The sequence below is a fragment of the Stegastes partitus genome, unplaced genomic scaffold, assembly GCF_000690725.1.
Source record: "Stegastes partitus isolate 25-593 unplaced genomic scaffold, Stegastes_partitus-1.0.2 Scaffold492, whole genome shotgun sequence".
NCBI lineage: Eukaryota > Metazoa > Chordata > Actinopteri > Pomacentridae > Stegastes > Stegastes partitus.
Genome location: NW_007578223.1, coordinates 340,502 through 356,380, shown reverse-complemented (window position 1 = coordinate 356,380; position 15,879 = coordinate 340,502). Strand labels below are relative to the sequence as shown.

Genomic DNA, 15,879 nt, shown 5'->3' with positions numbered 1-15,879 from the left:
AAAAAAAAACAAGGAGGGGTGGTGAAATCCCCCCAGTTTGACCAAATTTCCTTAAACTTAGACTGAAGTAGTTTTGGGTGGACCCCTTTAAACTGGCTAAGTTTCATTGAAATCGGTGAGATGGCTTGTGCCACCCCCGCCTGGTCCTATCGTGGATGCACTCTTAAGATCCATGGGACTGTAGCCAACCTCCCTGGATGTGGCCGCAGGAGAAAAACTGATGACAAATGGAAGAGACCGAGAATACGAATGGTAACAAAAGAGCCCAGAACAACCTCTAAAGACATTAAAGGTGAACTCCAAGGTCAGGGTACATCAGTGTCAGATCACACCATCCGTCGTTGTTTGAGCCAAAGTGGACTTCATGGGAGACGACCAAAGAGGACACCAGTGTTGAAAACAAATCATAAAAAAGCCAGATTGGAATTTGCCAAACTGCATGTTGACAAGCCACAAAAGCCACAAAGCTTCTGGGAGAATGTCCAATGGACAGACGAGACAAAATTGGAACTTTTTGGCAAGGCACATCAGCTCTATGTTCAGATGCAAAAATGAAGCATATCAAGAAAAGAACACTGTCCCTACTGTGAAACATGGAGGAGGCTCTGTTATGTTCTGGGGCTGCATGTGGCACAGGGTGTCTTGAATCTGTGCAGGGTGCAATGAAATCTCAAGACTGTCAAGGTATTCTAGAGAGAAATGTGCTGCCCAGTGTCAGAAAGCTTGGTCTCAGTTGCAGGTCATGGGTCTTGCAACAGGATAATGAGCCAAAACACACACAGCTAGAAACACCCAAGAATGGCTAAGAGGAAAACATTGGACTATTCTGAAGTGGCTTTCTATGAGCCCTGATCTAAATCCTACAAAACATCTGTGGAAGGAGCGGAAACATGCTGTCTGGAGAAGGCACCCTTCAAACCTGAGACAACTGGAGCAGTCTGCTCATGAGGAGTGGGCCAGAATACCTGCTGAGAGGTGCACAAGTCTCATTGACAGTTACAGAAGTCATTTGATTGCAGTGATTGCCTCAAAAGGTTGTGCAACAAAATATTAAGTTAAGGGTACCATCATTTTTGTCCAGGCCTGTTTCATGAGTTTATTTTTTAAATAATTCTGTTAAACCATGGTTCAACAGCAGTGTCTGATTTTCATTGGTTAATTTTCATAGAATTTTTTTTATTTATTATTACTTTTGTCAGATTCAAGTCATTTCTGTAACCGTTGTGGGTTTTTCTTTCATTAACCGAGGGGTACCAACAATTTTGTCCACGTGTGTACAAACAGTATGTTATGGAAGTAAATGTGACAGGTAATCATTTCTAGTCCTGTGACAGGAGCCATAGCACGCTGCAGATGACTGCCTTTCCCTGTGTATCCATACAGGCAGAGTCCAGTTTATCCAGACAAGCTAGCGAAAGTGGAGGCGCAGAAAGTGATCCTTCAGTGCTCACCCAGGGAGACACCTCCACATCTGCAGGCCAGGAAGCTGTTGAACGGCCCCTGGCTGAACAGGTAGGTGTTTTACTGCCACTCTAGGATTACACAGGACGGCGCACAAGCTGCCTGCAGCCGGCCCACCGCCTACAGAACGAACTGTCCCCATGGTTTCATATGTTTTAGTCTATCAGCTACAAATGAATTGCTTGATAACAATTTCACAAAGCATTCTGTTTTTTAGATGGCTGTACCATCCTCTGGGTTTACTTTAGTGTGCTATTAAAATCAGCACTTGAAACATAATTTAGATAGTTTCACAGTGAATACTGAACCGTTTCTTAAAGTTGAATAGCTTTTGTGATAATACAGTGTGTTTTGGCTCAGTTTACATTCTGAATTGTTGACTGTGCCCGATTCCACATCTCAGCCATGTCTCAAACCTCACTGACATTGTACTGTAACATACTGTGCTATTCTAAAAAAGGTCCCTGTACCCCCCAAAAAAGTAGTTGTTGCCAAAGTAAAACTTAATATGGATCCAAACAAACAGCTCACTCGTAGGAAAAGAGCCCTGTAAAAATGGAAATAATTCTGGTTTGTTAAAAAATTGGGTCTTAAGCCCTGTTTGTACAAGACTATCATTAACTGGGGGCCTCTAAGAATGTGTAATATTGTGGAGGTCATTATAATGCCGTGCAAATCTGCCATATCCTTAATTTATAAAGTAAAACTTCAGCCACTAATTACCAAATATTGAGGTCCTGTGATAGTATTAGTCCTGTGTGATTCAGCATTTCTGTGATAAGGGTTTGGGATATGGGATATTTTTGAATGTTTTTATCATATTTTTGCAAGGTTGTTGTTTTTTTCCACACCATTCTTCATCCCCTTTCTGCACAAGTATTATGGAGGCTGCGCTGACAAATACAGATAAAAATTTGAACAACATTTTGGATTCAATTTCATGAGGCTCATGTCACTACACAGCATGCAGACTCCAGTCACAAAACCTCGGAATAGCAAAATTTCAAAGAATGAATAGATGGATAACATGCTGCAAGGAACGTTTTTCTCTCTTTCAATAGCCTCAATAGTTATTTCATGGCAGCCTATTAATATCATATCTGCAGATAAAATCAATGCATTTGAACAAAATGCACACCTCGCATATTCTGTGCAAAGGGCCACACGAGCCAAGGTCTCGGGCGAGTTATTTCTAAACCACACAAGGTACCCAGGTAATTCAGATTTAATGCAAATAGGGCTTTGCATTTGTAGTATTGCATCTACCTGTGATATTAGAGCATGGTGTTGATCAGTTTATCTGCTGAGATCTACTAATGTGGTTATGGCACTAAAGAGAACAAGCAGTTTGACAACAAAGAAATTAGATTGTCACTTTAAACTGATTAAAGGTCACTGTGGCCTCACAAAGCTTGTTTTTTTTTTTTTTTACCAAAGAAGTCATATGCTAATCTAAACAAAGTTTGAATAAATGTTGATTAGAATAAAATGATGAAGCGATTTATATCTAGAAAATCAAAAGTTAACGTCACTGTAAGGTAGTGTTCTACAAAAATACTACTTTTGGATGTCCCCCTACTGAATTCCTTCAAAGTCTTCACCACATATTGGATGAATTGAGACAGACAGGGATGTAAACGTCAACTTTGCTGACTGGCAGAGGTAATTCTATTTGGCCATGACTCAAGAATTTGCATACTAATTTTGAGAAAATTTCACAAAAAAATTGAGAAAACAATGAAATGATGACATTTTATATCCAAAAGGTCAGGTCTGTATAGACACAGATATGAAGTGAAAACTTGAACAGTTGGAGAAAGAATACAAACCTTGAGGCACTGATTCTAGTTCAAAGCATATTCTGTTCCCAGATTTCAGCATTTACTGCTTTGGTGAGTAAATTGTTTTCATTCTGCATGGAAATGATGGCCAGAACAAGAAGATAGAATCCAAGTTGTAATCAACTGGAATTATCCTTTGGGTTATGTTTTGGAAAATTGCCAGCAATAATGTGAAGCGTATGTGATTTGTAGGCGAATGCCCAACAACGAGAAATTTTCCTTTCTGAGAAATACCCACATTCTGATGCTAAGACTATGTGTTCGTTGCATATCAGAGCCACTGTAGATGAGTCATACATGGCCAGAGGAAGAATGAAACAAAAACTGACTCTGTTGACTTACAAAACGCAGGTGTAACTAATGCCACCGCTTTGCATTTCAGTAATTGCTGAAAAGGAGATTCAGTGACATGAATCTGCTTGATTTGTGAGTAATAAAGAAACAAGAGCTCTGATGCTTGGGGTCCATCACCACTCAAGTTTTATTTATTTTTTTGTTTTTGAAGAGAATTTGAAGAGAGCAGGGAGGAAAAGGGAAACTGCTAATTCTCGTCAAGCATTCATCAAATCCAAAATATGAAGAGGCCTAACATCCTCTCAAGTTCACTGAGCATATCACAAGAGACTTAAGCCTTTTATGTGTAAAAACTCAGGCATTTTAAGTAAAGCTAATAAATATCATGATGAAGGGGATTTAGGTAGGATTAGTAGAATCTAGCAGTGAGGTTAACAGATTGCAACCAACAGAATACTCTTCCCTTTCTAAGTGTGTAGGAAATCCTACAGTGGCTGCCACTTTAGTATGAAAACATGAAAGCCCCTCTCTAGAGCCAGTGTTTGGTTTGTCTGTTCTGGAGGACTGTAGAAACATGGTGTACGAGGATATCACAGGCCCATTATAAGCTAACAAAACAACAGTTCATAGCAACAGGTAATAATGCACTAATGAAAGCATAATTATAAATAAAATATTCAATTTCTGCAACTAGATGACTCTACTTTCTGGACATTGATCCTTTATATACCAGTCAAATGAACACGTCATCACAGTAATGCAACAACTGCAAATCCAAATCTACCATAACAACGTCCTGATCAGTGTTGACGGTATAAGTAATTTCCTTTTTTTTTTTTTTCACTTTGTCATTATGAGCTGTTGAGTGTAGATTGACTTGAAATATATATATATAATTTAATCAGTTTAAAATCATATCTAGAACACAATAAAGTGTGTGAAAGCTGAATGGGTCCGAATACTTACAGTGCTAAGGATTATTTGGAAAAATTCTTCTTCCACTGTTAACAAAAGTAAATTTTTTTCAGGATTGACTGGTTTGTTTTTCAGTCTATTTCACCTTCAAAATGTTGGACGAAATAGTGGGTGTTCGGAAGCCCCACAGTGTACAATCACAAGTTTGTATAGTGCTGTGTATATGCAGTCAATTTCCCAATTTTCACAGTGTTGTTTTTAATTGGTGGCAAGCTTCATCACCTGCTGACATCCTACTGAGCTCCAAAATCATTTCCATGTGTATGAACAGATATAATTCTTCATGCCATTTATATTGGTTACACTGAGTTAGTGTGTGAAATCAAACAACTAGACATCACTTTTCTCCCTTAACATCATAGTGGATGTGCTGCGGTAGCTCGAAGCCTGTGTTTCCACAGCTTCTCTTCACCAATTCTGATGATATGGGTGAGCTTTGTTGCCTAAGAGGATTGATTTTGTCGCCAGCTGCTACCCAGAGAATCACAGAGACAGACAAAGTCTGAAGGAGCAGAGAGGAGGGTCAGCTTAGATCAGGGTTTCTGTATTTGGATATACTGAGGGGGGCCATGTCAGAAATAGTACTCACCATCTGCTGCTGGAGTTGGAGGGAAAAGACTTAAAACTCCAGGATGAGACAGGCTGGCCCATGGTATCCCTCACTGCTGTACAGAGTACAGCGGGATGTATGATGACTGTGCACTGTTTACTGCCATCCCCCTCCCCCCCAGTTTCTCCAGCCTCCCTCCAGCCATCCTCTAATTGGGTGAAATGTATGTTTCCTGTGCAAAAGCTGAGGCCATCAGCACTGCTCATTGGTTAGTCATCTCCCTCATAGCCCTCCTGCCCTCCAGAGACTCATGCTGTCTGCACTTTTCACTTTAAATGAACAGGAGATTCCTAACTTTATCTTTAACTAACTTGAAGTATTGATGGTGATGAACGAGAGTTTTAGTTTTTAATGTGCTGATCCAGGAAGCTCATGAATTAAAAATTTCTATGAAAAAGCAGAAAAGGAAAAGTAAGTTTCTAGTGATGGCGAACACAGAACTTTGTAAAAATGTGCTTCCAAGGTTTGTTTTTCTGTATCTCTGCACCGTTTGTGCTGGCACTCTTTTGCGCATTTGTGTATGTAAGTACATTAATGCCAAGCAGGGGTGTAATCAATGGAATTTCTAATATCGATTAACTGTTTTGTATTTTTTTAATGATCCGGAGATAACAGAAGGAGATTTTTTTCTAATTATGGGGGGGAGCTCAATGATCATTAGTGCAGTAGAAGAAAAAGAAATTTCTGAAATAGTTGATGAGTGTAAGAAGAGAACATCTACTGACTGCAGGTAAATTGACAGTCAAGAAAGTAATTAACTTAAATTTTCCAGGTACATTTCCATGCAAAACAAAAATTGTCAGTTATCTCATTACATAAAGCTGGGGATAGACTTCACTTTACTAATAATGGGCTGTGTCTTTACATTCCAAATTGTCAAAGATGTTGGAAAAGCTCCTTATAAACATATGAAAACAGATGTCTGAGTATGATAGGCCACAAAATGTGCTGGAAGCCTCATATAACCAATGTATAAGGAAAACTGGCCTGGAACGTTGCAATTCTGGCAAAAACAAGATACATCCTGAATCATAAAGCATTATACAATGTATTGCTCACCCATATTAGTGCATCTAAATTACTGTGCGGAGGTGTCGGCAAACATCTACAAAAGCATCTTGCAATCATTATGCATACTATAGAAAAATAGCTGTAAGTTTAGTAAACAATGCAGCATTATGAGAACACTCTTAGCATTTTGTTCTTCGTGCAGTCTGAGACTGCTCAAATAATGTACAAAGTAAGATATAATTTTTTTCCTGCCAACAGACAAATAAGGTTTTCTGGCAGAGAGAAGAAAGAAGGAAATAGAATTTTAAAGCAAAAAATAAAGAATTCACCGCACCACTCTGAAGAGTATGTGTATTTCAATTTGTAGCATGAATTTGTGGAATGCTTCGATGTTAGATGTCAAGCAAAGCATAAATATAAATCAGTTCAGAAAGATGTGGAAGATGCAGAGAGTTGGTTACACTCAGGACTGTGACTCATATTGTTGTTGTTGATGTTGCTGTTGGACTGGCATCTGGATGTTGATAAAGTTAATGTATATAGGATATACACTGATGAGGTTATTTGAGTTATAATAAAGGGAAAAGTCCTGCCTACTTCTTTTCAGACATGCACTGACAAGTAGTTATTTATTTTCTTTATTGAGAAGTTGCTGTTCATATTTTGTGGTGATTATTTACCCTTTTGAAAACACCACTAAGCAGTTGTACCTGGCAAACTTTTAATGATGTGTGCTTTCAACAAATGCTCCGTTTGTCCTCAGAGTTCAGTTTTCTTAAGCAAAGGTTCAGCTCACCACTTGTTGACTTCAAAACTATTCATATAAATCCATAACAATAAGACGTGCAAAAGGCATCAAAATAAAACTTTGCACAGACGTGCTGCCAAAAGATCTGTTTGCGTCATGATTAATAAGAAGCACCTGATGCTGCTCCACTTTCTCTTCTTTATATACAGCCCTCAATTGTCAGACGAAAACAAAGAAGTGCCACATGGTGACTGGAGGTGTTAACATAAATAAGCACAAATAAGCACAAATTGAGGACAACTCCTGCATGTTTACTGTTCATTTTATTGGTTATTTGTACTACTTTTTTTGCCATTATGTTTGAAATGGCTTTCTTTCTATTCTGTTTTCTCAATTAATTAGTTGGGTGTATGGAAAGTAAAATGTCAGAGAATAGTGGAAAAATACTCCACACTCGTTCCCAGAGCTTCAATATCTGTTTTTGTGCAACCAACAATTCAGACATAGTGAGTTTACCACCATAGAAGATTAAAACAAACAGAAACATTCACATTTAAGACATTTAAACCAATGATTTTTTGGTGTAAAAAAAAAAAAAATGACTGTCAGTTATCAGAGTTACAATGTCTTATGATCAGTGTCCTCAGGCAGCTAAGTTCCTTTAGCCTGCAGTCGTTTCCAAGGTGTTGGCTTCGCTGCTGATTTCACCGTATGACAGAATCAGCATAAATACAGTTTAATGAGAGGCGCTGTGCTGTGCGATCGCCTACGCTGACACGTAAAATGAGTGATCACGAAAGCTGCTTTTGCATGAGATTTACGCTCCCCGACTGAGGTCAGAGGACTGAAACGGATAGAAAAATACGGAATTATAGCTTTACTGGCTTAATGTGGATGTGTGCTACTCTACATAGGCTGTTCAGAGAAATAGGCTACAGATGAAAGACAAGGTGGAGTAGGACAATAAGCTAATAACGGAATAAATGACAGCCACGTGGCATCGGTTACACACATCTAAAGCTGCTTTATGCTGTGGTAACTTAATGACTACTCTGCTTTACTTTTCGAATGTATTTTACAAACCGGGAAGTAAGTGTGCGTGTTCGCTGTTGTTGTTCATTAAAAAACAAAGAGGTGAAATGGTGGTTGCTACTCTGCAATGTGTTTGTTGTAGTTGAGATGTCACAACACATCTGTTTGACATATTACGAGCAACATCTGCTTGACCTGCTTCAGGCAACAGCTCTGCAAGCCCATAACCCTAACCTCTAACACTGTAAATACTAAGAACTGGATTTAGTATCACCTCCATAATATTGCTGCTGGGTGTTGCCTTGAAATTGGGTAGAGGACAGTGTAAACAAAATCAAAACCCGAGACAACAGTTAAAAGTTCAGGTTACGGGTTGCTAAGTTCACGGAGGGGAAGAGGTCTCTAAAATAAATGAGATGCAAAAATGTATTTATGTGTGTATGTTGGCACAACAGTGAAGCTATTATTAGAAATGTGTCTGCTAAAGAACAGACACTCATGTTTCCAGTGGAGAGTAGCAGAGTGATGATAGAGCTGTAGCACAACCTGAACATAACACAGCAGCTCCAGAGGACAGAAGGTGTAGCTGATTACTAATTATTTTGTCTAGTGTTGTCTCAGTGATCCTCTTAATGTCATCCTCGTCTACAGGCAGAGGAGTCTCCAGCCGCAGGTGTAGATGAACACCGGACCAGCAGCAGCAGTAGCAGCAGCAGCAGCAGCTCCGGTCGTCCTCTCAGCCCCCGGCAGCGTCGCTCCCAGCAGCACAGAGAGCAGGGCCAGAGAGACGGCAGAGAGCCAGCGGCCAGCAGACCGGCTTTCGTCCCGGCTGCTCGCCAGCCTCAGGACGAAAGCCACGCCGGCTCGGCAGTCCTCATCGTGGTGCTCACTCTAGCTCTGGCCGCGCTCATCTTCCGCAGAATCTACCTGGCGCACGAGTATAAGTTTGACTACGATTTGTGACCTCAACCCCGAGTCGACCCCTTCTGCTACCGCCCCTGCAGAACTGTGACCAGCTGAAGTGGAACCAGAGCCGAGGCAGTGGCTAACACTGACTTTCTGCCCTCCCTGCTCATCAGCAGAGGGTTCAATCTCCACTGAGGGGGAACTTTCATTCCTGCGGAGGAGGCGCTCCACTCTCCACAACACCTCCGGGGTGTCTTTTAATCAATGTGAATTTTACTCTCCAGAGCGTCATGCATTTTTAAGAACGGGAACCTTTGTTGTTTGTGATGAGTTCAGCAGCCACACACACCACATGTCCCCTTCCATGTAATTGTTGTCTATCCTAGGGCAGCCGCTTGTTCCCATTATTTAATTAAAACTTTAATATAATATGACAACAACGTGCAGTTATGGGGGATTGTTGTCTCAGTCTAATTATTTAATCATGGAAGCATCTGCACTGAGTGCATGTGCTATAACGGCTTTTTCATGTGTTTTAACTTCCTGCCAGGTCAGCTCAGTAACAACATACCGGGCTCTGCTGTAATGGCATAAGGGCAGGAAGCACAGTGAGTCTCTTCAGTCTTAATTCGAGTGTTTTTCAAGCTGTAACTGATCATGTTGTAATTGACTGCTGGAAAGCAGGCAGGGATGCACAGGATTAATGAGTAATCCACCACGGACAGAATGCTGGGTTATAGCTGACCGGTGTCGTGTGTGTCGAGGTGTGTGTTGCAGAAGCTTTCAAATCAAAGGCTGCAGATTTATCAACACATGCGTCCTGCTGCCTTCAGATGGCTGCAGGGATTTAATGGACTGAAGCTTTTCCATGCAGCGTAAAACATTAGTGGATAACATATACTGTAAGAATCATCCATATTCATCTATAGATACATGCAGAGGGATTTACCAATATTTGTAGTGCACATGCTGTTCTGTGATCATTGAGGGATTCTGTTACAGGAATGTTACCACATCTCGTACAAGTGAACAGTCAAGACAAAGGTCACAAAATCTGACGCAGGCTATTATCTACAATACCCAGAAAAATAATCCAAGTATTGTCAGGCTTTTCTCAACAGAGGCACAGCGCTTACTCCTTGAATATTGCTTAATAATGATGGTTTCTTGTAGAAGTGCGACAGTATCCTCACAGCACCTCCTGAGTCTAAAGGATTTTACATATCCTAGTGTTTCCAGGTGTTGGGGAAGGCTGGCGCATGTTTGGAAACAGTAGCATAAAGCCTGTTGTGTCTCCAGAGGATGCTGTGTGAAGTCTGGTCTGTTGTTGCTGCAGTCAGGGGTAAGTCAACATAAAGAAGAGACCTTCCGAGTTGAACTAAACTTTCAAATCCAAGCAGACACATACCGCTAATTTCGAGCAGAGCAAGTATGTGTTTCATTGGAAAAAAATCACCTGTATTACTCTCATATGCCAACAGCAATCTGTGTCATTCTGTGTGTGGTGCAAACAATTATTCAGCATGGCGCCCCTCTTGAACTCCCCATTGTAACTTTGACAGAATTGCAGGAGTGTTTCGCTAAATTGATTAAGTATGCTTTTAATGTGGCCACAGAATATTCTGTAACATATAATCACATTAAACTTTCCTATTTCAAAAACGTTTTAAATACATCTATTGGTCGGAGTGTGTAATTAAACTAGTTTATTCACAATTTTAAGCATGTATTTATTGAAATTGCTTGTTGACAGAATGACAAAGCATATAGGGACTTTGCACCAGACAGAATGTGGTTCTGCCCACAAAATACAAGCTGCTTTGTGCTGCCTATTTTTAATCATCTGAACTTTAGAACCCAGTGGTGGGTTTGAAAGATACACTTTTTGAAAAAAATCAACAAAATGACAGCATATAACAGAGATAAAAACTGTAAAAACGGAAAGAATCGTCAGATTTTCAACCTCTTGACAATCAGCAGGCTAATCATCTGAGACATTGCTTAGATCAAAGCTTAATATTATGATACTTTATCAAAATCCCTCCCTTTTTTTTCTACATGTCTCATTTTAAAATTTGGGAAAAATGAATAGTTTTCTCTGATCAGATTCTGTAAAAACCACAAAATTATGCACTCATCTGCTCAACTAAGAAGCCATTATTGACTCCGCTGTGACCAACAGTCACATGACCAAATTTCAGCTACTTTTCAGCTGGACTGCACTGCAAGGCTGTGTTTACAGAGTACAGTTTGGTGGTAAATAGGGGAACAAATTAAAAATGTAGTAAAATATCTGTATTTTGTAGCGTTAAAGCTTATTTTGTCAGCCTTGCTAACACCTGTGGACACTTGTTGTACATGGTGACTCTAGGTTTTTTCAAGTTTTCAAAAATAACTAATTAAAGAAATTTAATTTTTGTTTTTATTTTTTTTGTTATGATATAGCCTAAACAGAAAACAGAAAAATGGCTCAGAAACTGCTTGGAGTTCAGAGGATAAAGGATAAAGAAACTACCACCTGCAACAAGTGCGAGTAAAAATGTTAACATCCTATGTATGCCAAAGTGTTGGAGAGCGCTGCTTGCACTGCTTGTTGTGCTTCCCCCAAAACAGAGCCTGCAGTGTAAATAATTCTCAGCAGTCCTACACAGAGAATGAGTTGACTGATCCGGGATCTGTTGAATTTGACGTGTTTACTCAAGAACAGCATCGGGGCAGAGAGCTTTGAACTGTTATTGCCATGGCAACGTTTACTGGTGAGATAATTTTAGGGATTATTTGCACCAGTAAACAAGACGTGGTCTTCAGAAAGTCTGCCAAACACGCAGTTGTGGCGCTGTGTACTTGCAACAGTATATTCTCCATCTGATTCCCCGCTCTCACGCCTACGGCAGATTTTTATTTGTTTCCATTAGGAAGTCATTTTTTCTGTGGACACTGTAATCCCATTCATTTAAATCTCTCCTCCGTCACTGCTCCTCTCTCCGTCTCCGCTGCTGTTTCATGGTATTCACAACACGTCCCTGTGCATTAATCTCTTGTTTGTCTTGCATTCTCTGAAGCTGTATGCAAACAGTCTCTTTTTTTTTTTTTTTTTTTTTTCCTCCCCTCTCTCTGCTTGTATAAATAGACCCAAACCCTGTCTAACGTTTACCCTCTTTGATATACTTTGAGTAGGGGCTTATCTGTCTGATGAGACTCACAGGAACAGGGAAGCAATTTAAATTCATTCTTTGCACATCATAGCTGACAGCTTTTTGACATGTACAGCAACTTGGCAGCATACAGATAGCTCAGAGGTAGTCGCAACGGTCTACCTGTTGAGGGAGGGAACAAGCCTGTCTGGTGTTTCTCTCCTACTTGAGCAACATCTCATACCTGTGGGTGTTCAGGTATTACGTGAAGACAGCAGAGATTTTTTTTTTTTAATTTTTTTTTTACGAATATCCATATTATTGGAACCTCTCCATATCTGTCTCTTCAGTCATTGTGCCCACGGCTGGTATACTGGGATATAAACAGAAAATAAATCACCTAAAAGAAAGAATGTGTATTCCATGTGTCAGGTTTTATAATGTCTCATTCTAATTACACGTCCAATGGGGAATATGTAGCATAGCTGGTACTTTAAAATAATCCTGATGATGGATCAGGTAATTGCCAGGTCCTTATGTGGTAATAAAATACATTCTGATACCCCGTCATCTCACATTTTATGACAGATGGGAGTAATCACAAACACCTGGCAGGACTCAAGCAATGTGTGACTATCTATAGCTACTATGAACAACAGGAATTAGCTGTATACATCTCACACTTCATCCTTTTATGTCAGTGGAACCGGCAGTATCATTTCATTTAATTCTCACTGTGCTCTGTGGGATTTTATTAGTTGATGTTTAAACAGAACTGAGACTTTTACACTCTTGTTAGCAGCCTCTGCGAGGCTGCACTTTAACATCGGTGTAGGACAGCTGCATTGGAAGTCTGGGACCCAACGCAAATCTTATGGGAGTGGGCAGGTTTAACTTTGTTGCAGGTGAGAGCCAATGTTGTGCCAAAAAATGATTGTGAGCTTCTTGTTTGAGCTACATTGCCCAGATTATACACACATACAGCTGCTTTTATCTGAGTCCAACAGTCATAGCATGACAAATATACACAACCTTATGTCATTAGTAAATGTCTGTGAAATTTAAATGCTTCTTGTAACAAAATAATTGTGATGTTTACAGTTCATGGCATTATCAGGCCTGACATTTAGGATGGTTGTGTGCAATACTATATGTGTTTGGTCTGTGCTGTCTCTGCTTAGACTGTATTTAACATGATTTACAGGTGGGTTTTGTATATAAAATAAAGAAATGATATGTTTTGCAGTAGATCCATGAGCTACAATCTTTAAAATACTCATGAGTGAACTTGGGTCATTTTAATGCATTTATAATATTTCAGTCGCAATGTAGGTCTCCGATAACTTTTTGCAAGTAGAATAGTTTTTCAAATGGTACAAACAGCTTGATTGTTTATAATCCAGGGCAGAGAGCAATTTAAATATTGCAGAGATGGAAGAATCATTTTTCCAGTCACTTTTTTTTGGCTGATAATCACTTTTTGGCACAACACTTGTAGTTCAAATAATACTGCAGATGCCAAGAAGTAGCACCAACCAGAAGGACGACAAATGAAGCTGATGAGAAGAATAAAGAGAGTTTTACAACACAAAAACAAAGTAAGTCTGACATTTGAACTAATTTCTCAGTTGGCAATGATAGATAAGAGTTTTGTTGAGAGAACAGTCCCCTTTCAGCTAAATGCTAACATGCTGATGCTTTGTCATGCAGTGTAATCTGTTGGTTCATTCCAAACCATAAAGCACACAGTGAAATTATTTTTGTTTATTTATTTATTTTTTGTCTTTACAACTTAAATATCACTACAAAATCTTTCACAGCAGAACTTGAGAGATGATTCTGACTTTCTGATGAAGACTTGCTTTGAAGAGATTCACACTTATTTTGTTCAGCTGGAGACTCCTCTTGTTTTGATAGACTCGGGACCTGATTCATATTTGCCCGGAAGCTTTTATATCTTTAAACTTATCATCTGTATCATGTTTAAACTTCTTTAGTTCAAACAGACAAAAAGAGCTGGAGATGAAGAAACACGTTTTCTTCTGCAGATTTTTATTCCCTGTACGCTCCTTTAACAGCTTCTAAAGGCAGAAAGGATGCAGTTTAAATTCTTAAATAACCAAAAGGCATCAAACTAAGGTATTGAAGCCTTTATCTCATTCCTCAATCACTTGGGTTAGCCAGTCATGAAATTTACAAACCTTATTTTTAAAAGAGGGAAATATATTTTTATTGATGAATCTCTATCTTGAAAACATGATTTTTGACAGGATAATGTCTTTTTATCTCTTGGGATGAAAACTGCTTTGTTGAATGTGGGAACAGAGTGTTCTGCTTCCACAGAGACTACTGTAAAGTTGGGAGCCTGTAGTGCCGAAAGCACTTACACCATAACTGTCAACCGTATGATGGAGGGTGAAGGTCAGAAATCTGAAAAGGACGATGTTCTTTCATTAGAGTGGCACACTGTGTCCTCAATGAGAAAAGAGATTTGGAAAATTGTACAGAAAGCCCCATATAAAAACGTTCTTGCTAAGTAAACCAAGAGTGAGAATGATTGTAGATATGCTGAACAATCAGATAAGATAGTGTTATTTTCCAATGGATTCTAATGTAGTTTCACATCTTTCATGAACTTTCCTACCCAGACTGCAGGCAGCTGCAGTGAACAGAAGCCCGAGAGCGGGACAGATGTGGACATCCGGGCCATTCGTCAGCTTCAGAAGATGCCCTCGCACCGTCCCGTGCTGGAAAAAAAGATGATGTTCAGATTTGTGAGACGTGAAAAATTTTGCAATAGTGTATAAGAATAATAATAGTACATCACATTTTTCAGAGCAGTCCTGTGGATGGTGTGAACATGTGACAGTGTGTTTCCAGGAGTTAAATTGAGCCAAAGCTTTCTCAGCCCTGATACAGTCACTCTTCATAGGGGACGCCTATCCTCACTACATCTGTCGTCAGTAATGTGTATATACTTTTTACATTTCTCTATCTTAAAGACCTCTTTGGCGAACTCTTTATCACTCAGCCATCCACTTTGTCACTAATGCACCCTTCCACACTCACCACTGCAATCTCTATAAATTGGTGAGGTGGCCCTCCCTTCATACTCGGCGACTTCACCACTGGTTTCATTTTGTTCACAAGTCAATTCTGGGCAAGACACCTCCCTACCTGTCCTCTCTTCTTCACGTCGCCCATAACTCTCATTGTACTAGGTCTAGTGAATGCATCAAACTCATTATCCCCAATACTTCTACTATTTTTGGCCGTAACTCTTTTCACTTTGCAACAGCTCATGACTGGAACACCTTACAAGGCACCCTCAAACTTGCAACTTTGACTGCACTCACCACCTTCAAACTTAAAATCCAACAGATTGTAGTTGACTGTTGCTCCTGCTGATCACGTCGGACTTTACTTACACACATACTTACATCTATTTAAATTTAAGGCAGGCAGTGATGAGATCTGCTAAATATGTAGTTTAGATGCACAGCAGTGTTTTAAGCGTTTACTCAACAACCAGAGAGGTGCTTTAATAACTTAAACCGAGACTATAGCCCGAAATGTTTTATGAATGTCTGTTTTTACAAAAGTATGAATAATAATAAAAAAAAAAGGAAGCCCTGGGTCTCTTAATTTGTCATTTTGATTTTGCATTAAAGCTCTTGGAAATAATATAATATAGCTGCTAAAAACATATAGGGATATAATTTTGCTGTTTGAGAAAAATCTGATCACTGAAGTCAAACTATATTTCTGCCACTTTAAGCGTTTTAATTATGTTTTTTTCTGTCTCTCTCTCTGTCTCTGCTTTTTCAGTTTCATAGCAGGATGTCTACAGCAGTGATATTATTGGTG

General features: G+C 39.5%; 1 protein-coding gene across 1 annotated transcript in view; it reads left to right on the top strand.

Moving 5' to 3' along the window:
* ube2j1 (ubiquitin-conjugating enzyme E2, J1) overlaps positions 1 to 13,262 on the top strand; it is a 61,460-nt gene extending 48,198 nt beyond the window's left edge. The window contains exons 7-8 of the mRNA XM_008287257.1: positions 1,384 to 1,512; positions 8,624 to 13,262. Coding sequence (XP_008285479.1) covers positions 1,384 to 1,512; positions 8,624 to 8,935 — 441 coding nt within the window. The 3' untranslated portion in view covers positions 8,936 to 13,262. The remainder of the gene's footprint in view (positions 1 to 1,383; positions 1,513 to 8,623) is intronic.
* The last annotated feature ends 2,617 nt before the right edge of the window (positions 13,263 to 15,879 follow it).